Raw genomic sequence first — 16,336 nt, forward strand, 5'->3', positions numbered from 1 at the left:
TAGATAACTTACGAATAACTTACTCTGCCAGCTCGGAAGCAGCGCTACTCCCTTTGTCACCGTGTAACAAGCGGTACTCACTCTTGCCTACGTTCCTGGGTTGAAGTTCGCTAGTGATACAACGCTGGCGGATCAAGCTTTGTTTTGTTTTTTTATATATTCGATGAAAGCCGTGCATGCATCACGAAAGGCCGGTGACGCAGGCAGTCCATAGGTAGCAGTGCTTCGTGAACTTGGCCACAAAGTGTTACATTATTATTATTATTATTTGTTTTGAACACATATATACAATTAACAGGAAAGGGAAAGCGAGGAGCAGGCTTGCAACTGCCACCGGAAAGGGGCACAACGCCTGCCTACTCTTCAGAAGGGAGGTGACAGCAACACAGAAATGGAAGATAGGAAGGAGGGGAAGAAAGAGGAAAGGAAGAGCAACAGGACAAATCTAAAGAATAAAGTAGGACACACGGTACAGATGACACACAGTAGGGCCGGTCACTGAACGCCCAGTTGCATTTCCAACAGCTGATCGCACAGCAGCAAGGAAGAAGCTGTAAGGATTTCGCATTCGCGCGCTTTCGCTCAGGCGCTTTCGGCACGCCGAGAAAGCGCCATCTAGTTCTTCCAGAGCAAACTGCTTCGCGAAAAGGGTCTATAGAATAGCTGCTTAAGCTGCAACTTATTTCTGCCACGTACTGAAGCTGCCCGACCAGAAATAACAAAACGTTTTATTTTTCTGTCCGTAAAAGCGCCTGTGCGCTGGTGACGTTCGGGTTCTTCTTTAAAAGCATGTGATTAGTCTATACGTAAAGCGTGCACTGGTTCGTAGGTTGTCTGAAGCCTTTCATGTGTCATATATGGCTCAATATGAAGCACGGGGTTGCGGGATCGAATCCTGGCCACGGCGGCCGCATTTCGATGGGAGCGAAATGCGAAAACCCCAGGTGGTCCAGATTATTCCGGAGTCCCCCACTACGGTGTGCCGCACAATCAGAGCGTGGTTTTGGCACGTAAAACCCCACAATTTGTTCATGGCCTGATACGTGTGATCGCGCGAGATTTCACTTGACGAAGATAGGTCCTCCTATCGAAACGTTGGCCAACCTTTCTGAGGCACCTTATCCCTGTTTATAACTTTTATACCACAGTTTCGATATCAAGTAATATGCTTAGTCTTTACTCCGCTTTATGTTACTTTACCTAACAGCTACTGCGTGCCGTATGTCTAATCACAGAAAGAGAGGTGGTAAAACACGCAAACCTGTGCACACAAATCTTGTAGGCAACAGCCGTCATTCAGGGAGTACACGCTAGAGAGTACCACAGAAGAAAGAGCTTTCAGGCAATATAACCAGTGAAGATACTGAGCATAACTCAATAAAAAAGGTGAAACGCTTGTTGAATGCACATCTCAGAGGCACATATGACGCATGAGAGGCTTCAGACATCAGGCTTCACGAACCAATGCAAATATTAAGCATAACTTGCTATCTCAAGTGAAAAAAAAAATTGTGTTACGTGGGTGAACGTGGCTGCACCTGATCAGCCCACGTACAACGCATAGTCCGCGCGGCAAGTACTTGACGAATGCGTCCGCATAGAGTAACCAGCGCCTCTTTCTCTGCGCATACGACTCAGGCCGGGCGCCCGTCTAGCCGAGGCCTGCCTTTCCTGCGAGCCATGCCGTACCGCGTGGCGGCGCGGGCCCCTCCCCGCTACCCGGGCTACCGGCTGGCCGGCCAGCAGCAGCTGAGCGCAGCCAGGTGCGCCACGCTGGCCGCGGAGGACCCGCCGCCCTGCTACCTGGACGCCCTGCGCTGCCCGCTGGCGCAGACGTACAAGGCGCGCGACACCGAAACGCCGCCGCCCGCGTACGACGCCATCTCCTGAGCCTCGGACTTCTCGGACGCCGTGAGCCAGCAGGGAGAACGCGCGAGACGCGCACACTTATAGAGGACCAAGCATCCGCGGCTGCGGCGACTGAGCGTCTCGGACGGGGCGTCACCCTGATCCGGGAGCATACGCTGCTCGGGCTCTGCGGCCGTCGTCGCGCGAGCTGAATGTGCGCGCTTCCTGTGAAGCCAGGCGACAGCGCTATGTCCTGTGGACACGGATGAAGACACCCGCGTCGGAGTGCAAGGTGCCGAGTGGACGTGACCGCAAGGCGACAACGAGGAACAGGCGCTTGCGTGTGTGCAGCGACGAGAGTTCTTTCGTCTTCTTGGGGCTTGGCGCCTGCGTCTTCAACGCACGAGTGACTTCGGTGCCGTCACAGCGTTGCATATCGTGTGCGAATGTGGGACAACTGATTCCCTCGCGCAATGCGCGGTGCCGTGCTTCTATGTTCACAACGTGAAGTGAGAGCTGTAGCTGAATGCGCACAAAGCACCGTCTAGCGAGGTATTGCTTTGTTTCCGAACTGAGTAGCTGTGACTCGCCACTCCACGAATGGATTACTTCCTGCGAAGTCAGGCGACAGCGTTGTCTTGCGTGTACGTGAACGAAGAACTTAGTTCGCAGTGAACGGCACCGACCTCGCACGATCACCGAGTGAAGTGAGAAGGAAGTGCTTGTTCTAGTGCGCGGCTGTGAACGCAGATTTTCTGTGAATCTGCGTGGGGCTTCACAGACGACGCCATGACGAATAGACGTTAGATCACCGGGAGAAGCCTGCGCCGAGACGTCGTATTGTAGCCACGACACGCGAGCCTTCCTGCGCTCGTAGCCTGTACAAAATTCTCACGCAGACTCTCACGATGACGACACTGCGGCCGACAGAGACGAATGTTTGCGTGTGTGTGTGTGTGTGTGCGTGTTTACAAACGGTGTTTACGCGTGTACATAGATGAGGTTCGTCGTGCGCTTACCCAGCCGTTCCGAGAGACCCTGCCTTCCCTCGGTCAGTGTTGACGCCGCGGTTGAGGGTGCATCCGCAGAGGCTACGATCGCGGTGCAACCAAATGGTACGGCTCTTGCGTTGTGCTCTCCGCGTCTCCTTCAGCAGTTGACGGAGGGTCTCAGCTGACGCGCACACTCCTCCTGGTTGTTGAAGGGCTCGGCATGAAGCACAGGTGAAGCACAGGCTAGACTCTCAATCCACGAGTCTTCGATATCAAAGGCCACGCGAGGCGCTCCGTATAAGAATGTCGATGGTAACTGCCCCTGCGTGCGACCAAAAGAACTCTCGGACAATTACGCTTGCATGCAGGAATAACTCGGCATGATGTCTCTTTTTTTTTTTCGCAGCTCTTCTCTAAACGAAAACAGCGCTTCTCTTGCAGTGACCAGGCCGTAAGTGTGCTGCCAGACCCTTAGCGAGTATAGGAGCAGTGGATTAGGTTGCAACTAAGTAGACTGCGTTTTTTGGCGTTTGAGTTTGCACGTAGACGAGTGTGTAGCTGCAAGGTTCAGTCCCTGTAGTGGCAGCCACAAGTTGACCCGGAAGTGGAGAGAATGTAGCTCGTATCCGTTGACTATTCTTAATCGTCGTAACAATATTGTCGACACGTAGTAACAGTTCACTTATTTTCGCTCCGCGCGCTAAGTTGATTTGTGCATGCAGTCACCTAAGGAGTGGCTGAAGTGGCCATCGAGAAGAAGAAAAAAATGCCGTTGGGTGGGTGACCGGAAGGGTACTGTTCTCAGTCCCTACCCTACATTATCGACAGTAGTTCTCACGTTGTGTAAAAACAGAAGTACGCCGCACGTTTTTGTCTAAACCAGCACGGCGCGATGAATCTTTTTTATTGGTTCATCTTATTACGCCGCATCGAATCACGAGCACCTAGTAGCTGCACCATGCAGTTTGTGGTGTTTTGTTTTCGCGTTCTTTGTAGCGCACACTCTTCACAGCGTCAGAGCCTATATGTTTGCGTTGCTCGAGTTCACGCTTCCCAGAGACGCAAACTTGGCCGTTGAGACACACTGACACGCACACCACTTAGTCAGTGGGAGTCTGGACAATGGGCAACATTCTCACGCAAGCGATGCGTCGTATTTTGTACCATCACAAAGCTCGGTAAGTCGTCAGCAAGGAATGAAACACTTTTGGGCATGCTACTGAGCAAAAAAAAAATAAATTAAGATCTTTCTGTAGGCGCTCTTGTGCAAAGGCGTTCCTTAGGGGTACCCACAAACGCGCTATTTGCAACTTGCTACAGACAGAATCTCCATAAGGTTTTTTTTTTTTGATGAGGATGCAAAATAACATTCCGGCCGGTCATGTTCAAGATATTCAAGACAACAGAATCTCGAATTTGTATTCCGACGTTCCTCTTGCTTCTTCTTTCTTTTTTTTTATTTCGCTTCTTAGCAGTTTGTTTCGGTATTCCCATAAGTTCTCGTCTGCTGACGATGAAACCGGAAATCTCTAGTTTAATCTCTGCGTTTTTTTCTTTAGCTTCTCGGTGAAGTAAAACCATTTTGGGTTTTACAACGTTACCAGCAACGTTTATGAAGACAAACATGTTCAGAAGAAATATATGTTCAGAAGAAAATGTACAAGCAGCCTCGTTTAACTCTGTTTTGACGAACGTGAAAACTTCCTATATACTGCCATGCCTCGTATGAATCAAGATATTTAAATTGTCTGTTCTGGCTGTCTTACAGACATTAATAATCCGTTGCAACATTAGCGTAAAGAATCACTCAAAGCACAAAATGTGTATTGCCGACAGTGCCGTCTTTGTCTTTAGTTAGCTAGCAAGGAACAAGGGGCGTTTTATTTGTAGCCATCAGTAGAATATCCTACTTTTCCTTGATTCATATTTGAGTAATCAATATTCTTGATTACATCATTTTTATTGCGATCATTCTGCCTGTACCCAATAAGAGCCGAACATGTACAATTCAAGCTTGCTAGACACAGAGTGTATAATTAAATCACAAAAACTTCTGGACCCGTAACCAAAGCTTATTGTTAGGTTCATGACCGAAGCGCAGTTGTGCACGTAAGTGGTCCACGCACACACATTGGAAGCGGCCATCGGAAAGTTCAGCTCCAAGTTCACCCTGTATGTCTCGATTAAAGTTTGGGATGGCACGAAACTATCGTATATGGAATCGAACATTGGACAAATAGTTTTCTCGAGCAAAAACCAGCATTTCTTTCTTAGATTCTTTCTTCACAAAGAGGCAATTGTGGCTGCAAGCGAAGAAACGAGACATTTTCCTTTTGTACAAGCATTCCTACAGTGAACAAGTTGATTTTCGTTTTCACCCGTTCGTATACGTCGAAACTTAAGAGATAATTTTATAAAAAGTATCTGCAACTTGAAGAAGGAAAAAAATAAAAAGGAAGGTCGCATTTTGTTAAACTTTCCAAGAACTGGCAGGGAATGTACGCGCCCTCTGCAGTACGATTCCTTTTTTCTTTATTTTTTCGCAGTGGAGCCCCTGCGAATACAGCTTGGTCTGGTCCTAAAATATGATGGCACCAAAGTAATTTGGGAGGAAATGGTCCTGATTACTACAAGTGCATCCCCCGTACTGTCCAGCACATTAAGAACCATCCTAGCCTAGTTTACATACAAAAATGAAATTAGATTTGCTGATTTGTCGTTTTAACGAAACCCAATATTTAACAGTGGTCACGGTTTGTGCTGCCAAAAAAAGACCATTCGAAGATTGAAAAGTGCGTTTCGCTGGAGACGTGAAACGCATGTTAAGTGACGAAATCTGATTTTCGATACGCGTCTTAAAGTTTCAGGTAAATATTTTAGTACCTTGTACTGCAATTTTTTTTTCAATGCATACTCTTTGGATATGTTGATTCAAACATTTCTCTTTGAAGTAATCACCTTCTCAATCACTCAACTTAACTATTCAATTTTGAGCTTTCCAGTTTTGAATGTTCTAAGGTAGTGTTTACTGGAATCGCGATTTCTTGCCTCTGCATATCCGAAATTGCATATCCACCTAAAAGCTGTTGCCGACAACGTTTTCTTTATTGACAATGGCTGTGCATGCGCTCACGCTGCAACATGGCTCTTATTTCATACAACATTATGCATCTCCATCAGTCTTTCGTTAAAAATTACAGCCAGTAATCCTCTTTTCGCTTGTGTTATAACTCGTACTACAAAAGAAAGAAAAAGGACAACACCGTATATCATTTTCTTTTTCGATACTTCGCAATGTGTTTCTTACCTTTGGCTATTCTATAGAATTCTATTCTATTCTTCAATTTTATTCTTTGGCAATTCTATTGAATGCCGAGAGTTAAACATGATGTACAACACCCGATGAAACCCAAAAGCACAAGGTTTAAAAAAAAACAGGCGCTACTTGTACCTCAAGCGTGAATGGACAACGACTTTGCTGGTTAACTATTGTGTTGCAACCATACGTCGCCCAAACCCGAGAACCCCGCTGTCTGGTCTTCGTTCATGTGTCTAAAAAAAAAAAAGCATAGCCACTTTCTTCGTACGCATTACACGATCGTTTCTTTTACACGCTATAACACATATGGTTACCGGCATTGGCTGTCTGCCAGCCAGCTGTGCTTCGTAAACTGCATGTATACATTACTCCTAAAGGATATGGAAGGTCAATTCCAACGTGGGTGACTCCAAAGGCAATGGTTCAGCCGTTTCTTTCCAGAATCTATCGCCGTGGTCGTATAGTAGGGCCTAAAGCTTTCTTCGAGTAAATGTGGATGCGGAGTAATTACGCTTCACAGCAAGTACGCTGTGGGCATGTACACATGTGGGCAGTTCAAATATTCAGATTAAAGCAACGCTGCGCTGGAATTATGACCGAAAAAAAATAAGCGCGATTCACGAGGTTTGACGCCCGAAAGCAACGCTGCGGCTACGAGGAAGACGGCCTGTTTTCTTTAACAAAACACAAGAAAGCAGGCTGGCTAAGCATTATTATTATTATTATTATTATTATTATTATTATTATTATTATTATTATTATTATTATTATTATTATTATTATTATTATTAATCGCGGCTACTGTAGCTTTTACCTGACAGGGGTGGACAAAAAGCGTCACGGGCAAATACAAGAGAAATGCAGCAATTTCATATCTAAAATTATTCACTCAAAAAAAACATTCCTGGGCAGCTCATGTCCCTGTGTGGGTAAAACAGATTCTTCGTGAGTGAAACAATCAACTTTTTGTCCAACATCAAGCATTATTATAAATAGAAATGCTATAGAGACGCAAATGCATTTTATAACTCTCTCTCTCTCTGTCTATCTCTCTCTCTCTCTCTCATTCGAAGCCAGAACAAAACGCGAGCTTCTTTTTCTGCCAAGCGAAACGAGCATATAAGTTTATTGAGCAGTAAATGTACAGTCATATCTGATGCAAGTTCCTAGCGAAATAAGAGTTTCCAGGATCCAATAATCACCATGGTGGAATCTCCTCACACAAAAGGCGTAAATTTCATCACATGCAGCCGACAGTGGTCAAAGTCTACACGTAGAAGTTCTTCTAAGCAGAAGGACTACACCGAACGCTGGAAAGAGGAAGTAAAGGAAAACTAAACACTGTAATGGAGAACGCAAACCGGCGAATAAAAACATACATAAGAACGTTATTACGGGAGCCGCAAGGATAATTCACGTTGTAGACGTATAACTATTGCGAAAAAATTAAACAGAAAGACTGATATAAAGCTGTAGCGCTAGAACAGCTTGAGAAGTGAAAGTACTGAACTAAATATAGCATCTTTTGCAAAGCTATATCGTTGGAAAGAAGTAAAATTCTAACCGCCAGGCAATCGCAGGCTTGAATTATTGCATAATCAACTTTCTCTCCACTGGGTGCGCGGCAGCTTCTGCATGCATAAAGTCTGCATCTACTTAAGTTCCGCGCGCACTTGAGTCCTGCGCATGTTCACTACAACGTTTTTTTTTCTTGTTTTGTTTGTGTTTGTGCACATTTATGTTGCCCTCGGACTGTTCTTCGACTCAACTTTTGTTGGTTGGAGTGCCAATATTCACGGCTCTGTCAGCGAAATCGGTAAAGTACACTAGGTTCTCGTGTGCATGGCCACCCCCATGCAAATATATACATATATATACATATATATACATATATATATATATATATATATATATATATATATATATATATATATATATATATATATATATATACTACGCGATTTCATAGCTCTCACTTCTATGCCATCGTCTTTTCCCTCCCACACCACGATTCCGAGGGGACCCACGGTTTACTTTTTTATTCGAACCTTCAACTAGAGAAGAGGAAATATTTTGGCGCCTACTTCAATGTAAGATGAAGAGAGAGAGAGAGAGAGAACTTAATTCTGCTCGGGCACATACAGAGGTGGGTCTCCGTGTTGGGTGAAGTCCTAAGGATCATGTGGGTGCCTTGTAAAGAAAGGTTCGCAGTTCGAGAGAAACTCGCTCTGATCAGGGTTTCGACCCCGGCACCACAGCCTTCCAGGGACAATTTGCAGATCGAGCTAACCAGAAGGCTATTACTTGGCAGGAAAATGGCGATAGTTTTGACCGATAGTTTTGACCCATGGTTTTGACCGATGGTTTTGACCGCTTGGGTTTGTTAAATGTGCATAAAAATCGCAGTAAACTGGCGTTCTTGCATTCCGCCCCCGTTTAGATGCCTCCGCCGTGGACGGGAATCGAACCCGCACACAACCCCATTGCAAAAATATCGCGTTACAAATGCAACAATTCGCCACGTTTGTGTCACAGTAACACGTGCCATTCTGGGGGATCGAACAAAGTCGGGAACATGCCCAATGGTACATGCCAAAAGGCTACATAAAGAAATCAAGCAAACCCAAAAATCTGTTTGATATAATGCACTACTCCATTAAGAAGTCGGTGTGTTTTTGATACCTATCAGGCACATGTACGAGTCGACTTTATGCGTTCAGTTTTATGCAGGAATTAACGTCTGAAACCACAAACACGAAGACTGTAGATAAATCCAAGTGTACTTCTCATCACTCCTGTGGTAGCTGAAATATCGCAGAACCCGAATTCTCTCTAGTAACTCCCGTAGAAAACATTACGCTTCAAGCCTCTCTGTGAACAAATCAACAGCTATACTTGGCGATGCGTTGAACGCGTTCTATTTTTCTCCGCTTTGGGACAAGCTCCTCGGTAAAGGTTCACTGGAAGAAAGCGCGCGAAGGAATGGCATCGCAAGAGTAAAGGGACTCGCACCATTCCGTACTTCTTCGCCCCCGCCCCCTTTCTCCCTTCCTCTGCTCACCTCGGCGACCGTAGTCGCCAACGCGTGAAATTGGGGAACTTGAGCGGCGCTTGCTACCTCCGGCGCCATCTTTCTGCGCCTTTCGGCCGATTTGAGGGCGCGGCGTTTGCCAAGAAACGACCGACGAAGTCGCGCGTGTCTACCAGAAAATCCCCGGGAGCATTCCCCTCCGCCCTGTGGTGTCGAGTGCTCCACGGGAAATATGAGATAATTAATAAAAGTTTTTTTGGAGAGGAAAGGAAGGAGCAGCTGCGATGCTCCGTCACGGTGCACTTGCGTTTCTCGTTCCGTACAGTCGTTCACCGCCTTCATGTGTCGAAATCACAGTCGAGCGCATACGCCTAACTTCGCAAGTGTTGAGTTACGGTAATGTTGGTGCTGCGTGGGCCCGCTGGTGTACAGAGCAAGGAAATCTTCAAACGAGGACAAAAAAAAAATATGATGCAAGAACCACCCAAGGTTATCATCTAAGCTAGCGAATAACTCTTTTTTAACGCGCTGAATTATCCGTGCAGCTTTGTGGATCACTGAAATGCACTGGACGAACCAGCAAGCCTATATATGACGATGGCATGCTCGAGACATTAATGACGTTTTGATGAGTATAGCTTAATGTTTGTGGTGCGTAATGTTACTAGACGAGTGAAGGCACGGAATTCGGTTCTGTTACCTTTACTCGCGTCAATCAAAGTTTTTCATCAACATCGATCAAATATTTCAATTTTTTTTATCCAGAACGTTTTATTCCGTTTTGCTTTAGATTCTGTCGAAACGCACAAACTTCCACTGCACCGCTTGTGTAATTCTTTCTCAGACGCGTAAACCACACGGAGCCATTTTCTTCCGTACCCGATGCGGGGAGAACGCTGACAACGTTGCAGACCGGACGCGAGAAGGAACGCTATTGTCCTCATCACCCAGTGATGAACCATTCGACGCACCAATCGGAGAGGTGATAGCGATCTAAAGAATATGAAAGACGCTTGATAATCGGGGAGATCCTCCTCTCTCAAGCGAGCGAAACCTCCTCGCGGCCTCTCGCGCAGATACGCAGCCACCCCGCCACGCACAAACAGGAATTCCCTAAAGTGCGCGCATTGGGCCAGAAACTTGATATTTCAGAGCGCGCTCACGTTCGGCTCAAAACTGGCAATTTATTGAGCGAGTGCGCATTTAGTCAGACGCAGAAGAACGGGTCCGCCTTCCAAAAGTAGCTATTACTAGCTTAAAGTTTAAGACGGACGCACAAAACGAGTGACCTTAATGGAAGCCGAGCATAAGGTGCATGACGAAGGTCATTGGACATGTACACGCTATGTAACCTCAATACAAGACGTGAAAGTCGCTTGCGCTTGAATTTCCGTCGTCATTTCGAGATCATTGTTTTTTTTCCCTAAACATTGGCACGCACAGATCGTCCCACTTGCGAACTCAAGGGATCGAGTCACGTAGCGCAGCTTCGCGAGCTAAGAATGCGGTGGGTTGAGAGACACGGAAACGTCGACTTCGGATGAGTGTGGCCTGCACCAAGCATTTTTTACACAAAACAAGGTGCAGAGAATTATCATGCATGTGCTTATGAAAAACCGGATAAGGACAACTCACATTTGCTATCATGACCAGCGAAGACAAGAACTGCGCGCCTAGTTTAGAATTACAACGGGAATGCATGCGCTCCCTTTAGTGAATTTTCTCAGAGCCTCACTTTCTCCAGACATTGCAAGATGGGCCTCATGTTCTGTACAGATTTTTTTTATGTAAGCTAGCCTCAATGCAATGAAAGTGCGCTTGCGCTCAAACTTTTCCTCTTTCTTTCATGATTTGTTTCTTTCGTTCTTTCTTTCTTTATTCAGAACTCGTAGCGTCCTAGCTGTTATATAGTAGTGAAACGAAGCAGCTGGAAGCGCATGCGTCCCCCCTTACCACCTGCCAGCTAAATTCATCTATCTATGCGTTATTATGTATATTACATCGCAAGCACAAGTTTGACGGCCAGTTGCTGGCGACACCGGAAGTCCCCCCCCCCCTTTTTTTTTACTCGTCTCGCTTGCAGCGAGGCTAGGCTAGCCTACGTATTTTCGACAACCGACAATTGTGAACTGCTCGCGCTTGAAACACGTGGCGTTGGCGGTCGCGATGTAGAATCCTGGAAGGATGCAATTCTTGGAGTACCGCTGTTTCGTAATAAGCTGTGGGTGGTAACGAACCGGATTCAAACTCTGACAATGTATGTTTCTGATGCACCGCGAGGCGACGACGCAGTCAAGTCAGGCGGTGATTGGAAGAGAAAGAGGGAAGCATGAATGGTTTTCGGAAGGGCAGCATCAAGTGAGACAGAACTGTGGAACATCGCTTTTTGGAGGCTTCGACCCGTGAGATCATCCTGGCTATCTCTCATTCTGGAAAAAAAAACCTAATTGCGTGAATTCGCTTCATTAGATATGTGTTGCATATATTTCTTGCCGAGGTTTCGTTTTCTGACGAAGACTCACGTTATCGCATTATAAAGCGCTATCAATCGACGTTCAGAAATGAAGCAGTTTCAGAACTTAGCAAGAACTTGACAGGTTGCTGTATGTCATACAGTATTTCCGAGGGAAAAAAAACAATGCCTATCAGCACTACAATAAGAAAGAAAAAATACTGGGGACTACTAACGCATACCCGTGGAAAGTCATTGTCATAAATGTGACCTTACGTAAGTGCGAACTGTGTCGTAGGACTGATTCGTTCTCAGATTTATTGTGTACACTTTCTTTTATTTATTTAACTCGTCCAAAGATTACTTTCGAGGATTTCTATGGTGTTCAATGTTCAAACGCAGAACCTTCATACGTAGACATTATTGCAAAGGGGTTTAGACCCTTCTAATTTGAGCACATTTTTCCTGGGTACAGGTCTAAATTAGAATCGTGACTTCCCGACGAAATATCACAACGACTCGAACGCTGAACTTGTGGCTATAGCCTCGTAAAAGTAATAAACTAGAGTCGAGCATCCCGCGCTTAAAATAATCAAATTAATAAATGTCAGAGAGCAAATCGAGGATGAAATTCACATCTACAATTAGCGATCTCGCAGAAGCACATGTCCTGAGATCAAACGATATTTGAAAAAGTAATGCGTGGCTTCAGGTACGAATAGCGGCCTTAACGACCGAACTCTAATGCGCAACTTACCACACTTGTTTGAATAATACTGTAAGTTTTCAAAACAGCCTCGCACTGCATAGCCGAATGCTATGCCGTAATTACCATGACGTGGGAGTTGGGCGGTCATGTTAAAACCGTGCACGCGTGGCACCCATGAATATTTGTTAATGCGAAAATTAAAACGCGAAACGCCATCCCAAATGAGCAGTTTGAAGAAGAGCCTTCGGCCCACGGGGCTACGCCATCCTCCCTTAATAATCGCACGTTCCGGTTTCACGAAAGATACTCCCCGCTACTTAAACTGCCTTCCAAAGAAGAAGCCAGTGCAAAGACTACGTACGAATTAAACATCGACAAGCAGGCATTCTATTCCCTGTACAGAGCGTCATCCGCAACAACGCATTATGCACAGAAACATCCCGACAAGACGTTGTGTCCTCTCTTTTTCTTTTGACACCGTACGCCAAGGCCATTTCTCATCGTTCAACGCGACACACTGTCACTGTCGCATGCATTTGTCATGCATGAGAGTCTGTCATGCATTTGGCTCTAGGCAAAGTTGACGCCGGTTGCTTGCTGGGCTGTTTAAAGCAGAAAGCCGTCGCCTGTTTGTGTACTTTCCCTCTGGCATAAGCGACTTTCTGTGTTTGGACTCGTTGGAAGCTGTACCGCAGCGAACTCGTACGACGAAGAAGACGGCAGGATGACTGTGAGGCACATTGGCAACTGAACGCTTGTTTCTTGATTGCTCAGAGTAAATACTGGGGTACGAAGTGACAAGCAGATGACACAGGGCCATGGAAGTGCACAACGACAAAAGATGTAATTGAAGGAGGAGGAGGAGGAGGAGGAGGAGGAGGAGGAGGAGGAGGAGGAGGAGGAGGAGGAGGAGGAGGAGGAGCTAGCTTCAGGAAAATTTAGCCCTGCGAAGGCACGTGAGCATTTGTGCCTTCGCAAAATGCTTTGCTTAACGTGTGTGGGAATAAACATTCTACAGAGTCCACTTTGGCAAGGAGCTTTGTCGCCTCCTACTGAAGTTTCTTCGAGACACAGATTTACTAAGCGAGTGAAGACGTTTACACGTATTTGCTAATCGTCACCGGTCGCTTATGTATGCTAAAGGAGTGTTCTTAATGGAGCGGAGATGTCCGACTTCTCCTCCGTCTCGCCACCCTGTTGATCCCTCTTGGCAGCGCTAGCGAAGTAACTGAACTCCTGCGTGACCCTGTCGGATTCAGATAGCAAGCAGAAATCATTTACCGATAAAATACGCAAGCCATGCTGACATAAGATTAAGCCTTTCATTGGCCACGTGATCAAGAAATAAATCTTCAGTTGTTCGCCGATATGGCTGTCGTCATGCTGTCCTCTCAGTCCCTCGTGCTCCCTGGCGCCGTCGCGAGCTATGTGAAACCAACTGGCACAACAGCCAAGCCGGAAGCATCCGGCCTGCAGATCAGATGGACTCGTTGTGTGCTCATAACTTTTTTAGAAGAACAAGGGCAGCTCAAATGTGCTTTGCCACAATTGAGCTGTGTTCCTTGGCCACTCGTCGATACGTCACGGTTGCTTAACTCGTCCTTTGTTTCTAGAGAAAGAATGTTGGCTCAGCTGCACGCCAGGGGGTTCGAATATCTCTTTACCTACACTCCAGTGACGCACTGCCTTGTAATTATCCTACGGAGCACGTCAATACGTGTTGCACACCCTTTCTTTTCGAATTTTTAGGGCATGTGTATCACAACGGCATTCTCCGGTAAGGCCGAAGGGAGAACTAAGCCTAAAAATACCCTGTTATGCTTTATTATACGCCCACGAACACGAACGTTCTGGCTCTGAAGACGATGTTTTTTTCTGAGACTTTGAAGGGCACTTGTTTCGTCGTGTTCATTTTCTTATTCCTGAGACTCCAGGCCTTACTGACACCGTGTGACATATTCTAACTTCTGAACACATTTTCATTTTTTTTTTTTCGGCCAGCGAATTTTTGAGGTGAGGAAGGATCATCTCATTTTGCTCCTTTCTGTAATCGCCTCAGCTGACCTCAAAAGTTCTCGCGCAGTTATAACGTTGCAGAACGACCAGTTTGTGTAGTCTGTGTTTTTGGATGAGCTCTCGACGTCCCAGTTGGTGACGTAAGCGCTTAAGTGCACGACATTAGAATTGCAAGAAAGATGTGAGTGGACCTCTCCTTCGTAGTGCAGACTGTTCGATATCCCGTCAAATATAAGAACAAATGAGAAAAGATGCGTAGCCCGGTTAGGCGAGAGAGAAAGAGAGAGAGAGCCCATTATTCTCGTACCGGAACGAAGCGGTTCTCTGAGATGTCCCACGAATTACGACGTTCGCTGCGCGTCTGCCTGTACAGCCGTACGATCAGGCAAGTGTAAGAGTGTAGATATGAAGCCGAAATGCGGACGTATGTAGAGTCACTCCCTGTCCCCCTACAGACGCCTAGTAGCCAGTCACGAGGTCGAGCCGCACCGGTTTTTTATACGCAGCTGTCGCGATGGATTCGCACCCAATCAAACACATCCCCTGTCGATACCTTACGACCCCACTTCGCGGTACGCGATCCTCTCCGACAGCTTGTTTCGCAAAACGAGAAGTCGTGATGTAGGCCGACACTTCTCCCTTACTGGCCTCGTAGAAGTTGCGCCCTCTGCACAAGTGTCGCTTAGGTCCAGAGGCGAGAAATAAAAAAAAAGAAAGAAAAAGGAATGATGGTTGCTTTACTGCAGTGTTTGCTTGTACCGCGGCCGGGCCATACTCTCCGGGCTGCGATAGCGGTTGGTGTTTGTTGATGCACGATGTCGTGACTGGACTCGCACAGAACCGAAAGCCTCGGCGTTTCGCCGGGTGCCATCACGTCGGGCAAAATAAAAGAAACAAAGTACACTTCGTTACCCACCCGTCTCTGTTTTATTGGCGCATCCCGCTGCGACCTGCACCGTCGCGAGTGGGGCGGCGCTTACACTGCGCATCGTTCCAGGTAACGAGTACGTCTTTAAGGTCTTATGAATAACAGAAGAAAAGAACAACAGCTTGAGCAACGACACTGACTGGAAGGATTCACACACTGCCGAAAGAGTAGCCGTTTGTAACGCTGGTGCCTGCCCTCCTTACAGCAAGTGAATTATGATGGCCCTGTTGTATACTTTGCCTACACTTCATCTCACCGCGGCAGCAACGTTCGAACGTTTTCTCGGCGGTCTTCTTGGCGTTGGTTCTCAATACACAAGGCTAAAAGCCTAGCCTGTGGTCACACACAGGCAACTCGAGACGCCACTGCAAAGGAACGGTGGTGCCATCTGTCACCGTTGCGCCAAAAATGAAGGCAGCTCATCCATCCTTCGGAGGTGAGTGGCGACGTCAGAGTGCAATTAGCAATATTTCTTATGATGGATGTGTTAGTGGTAAGGAAATGTTTTACTTCCTTTGTCGGTTTTGACAAGTTTTGAAACTTCGTTGCAATGGCTGTCCATCAAGTGGCCGCGCTCGGGTCGGAGGTCTTTGTTGAGGATAGGGCGCTATCGCTTTGTTATATTTAAGGATATAGACACTTTGTGTCACCTTGGCACATTCATTCTGGGGGACTAACCAAGAGTGGGCAATAAGCATCCAATACCTACCAATATCACATGCGCAGTGCCGAAGATGTCAGTTCGGGTACATACCAAGGGGCAGATATCAAGTGACCCAAGTTGCCTACTATGTCAGACAGCAGACAGAAACAAGTTATCTAGTCGAGCACACACCCAGTGGCTGAAGCAGACAACTTCGGTCACTGTATGTGTGAAGCAGCTTAGATGTGGACGGACAAACAAATATACCGCCAACTAAGTGAAGTACCCGAAAAGTGCGAATCGATTGTTTTTAATACGATGAAACATGCCACGCAGGTGCCAAATGGCGCCACCGTTTTGAGGCACCACCGTTTTGGCACCACCGTCTTGAGCCGACA

At 46.5% G+C, this 16,336-nt stretch overlaps 2 protein-coding genes across 6 annotated transcripts in view; one reads left to right on the forward strand and one right to left on the reverse strand.

Moving 5' to 3' along the window:
- Positions 1–4,500, forward strand: part of LOC135897569 (uncharacterized) — a 114,768-nt gene extending 110,268 nt beyond the window's left edge. The window contains exon 3 of the mRNA XM_065426236.2: positions 1,639–4,500. Coding sequence (XP_065282308.1) covers positions 1,639–1,890 — 252 coding nt within the window. The 3' untranslated portion in view covers positions 1,891–4,500. The remainder of the gene's footprint in view (positions 1–1,638) is intronic.
- Positions 1–16,336, reverse strand: part of LOC135897572 (uncharacterized) — a 227,421-nt gene that overhangs the window by 196,273 nt on the left and 14,812 nt on the right. The window lies entirely within an intron of this gene.

This window comes from Dermacentor albipictus, chromosome 4 (assembly GCF_038994185.2).
Source record: "Dermacentor albipictus isolate Rhodes 1998 colony chromosome 4, USDA_Dalb.pri_finalv2, whole genome shotgun sequence".
Classification (NCBI taxonomy): Eukaryota; Metazoa; Arthropoda; class Arachnida; order Ixodida; family Ixodidae; genus Dermacentor; species Dermacentor albipictus.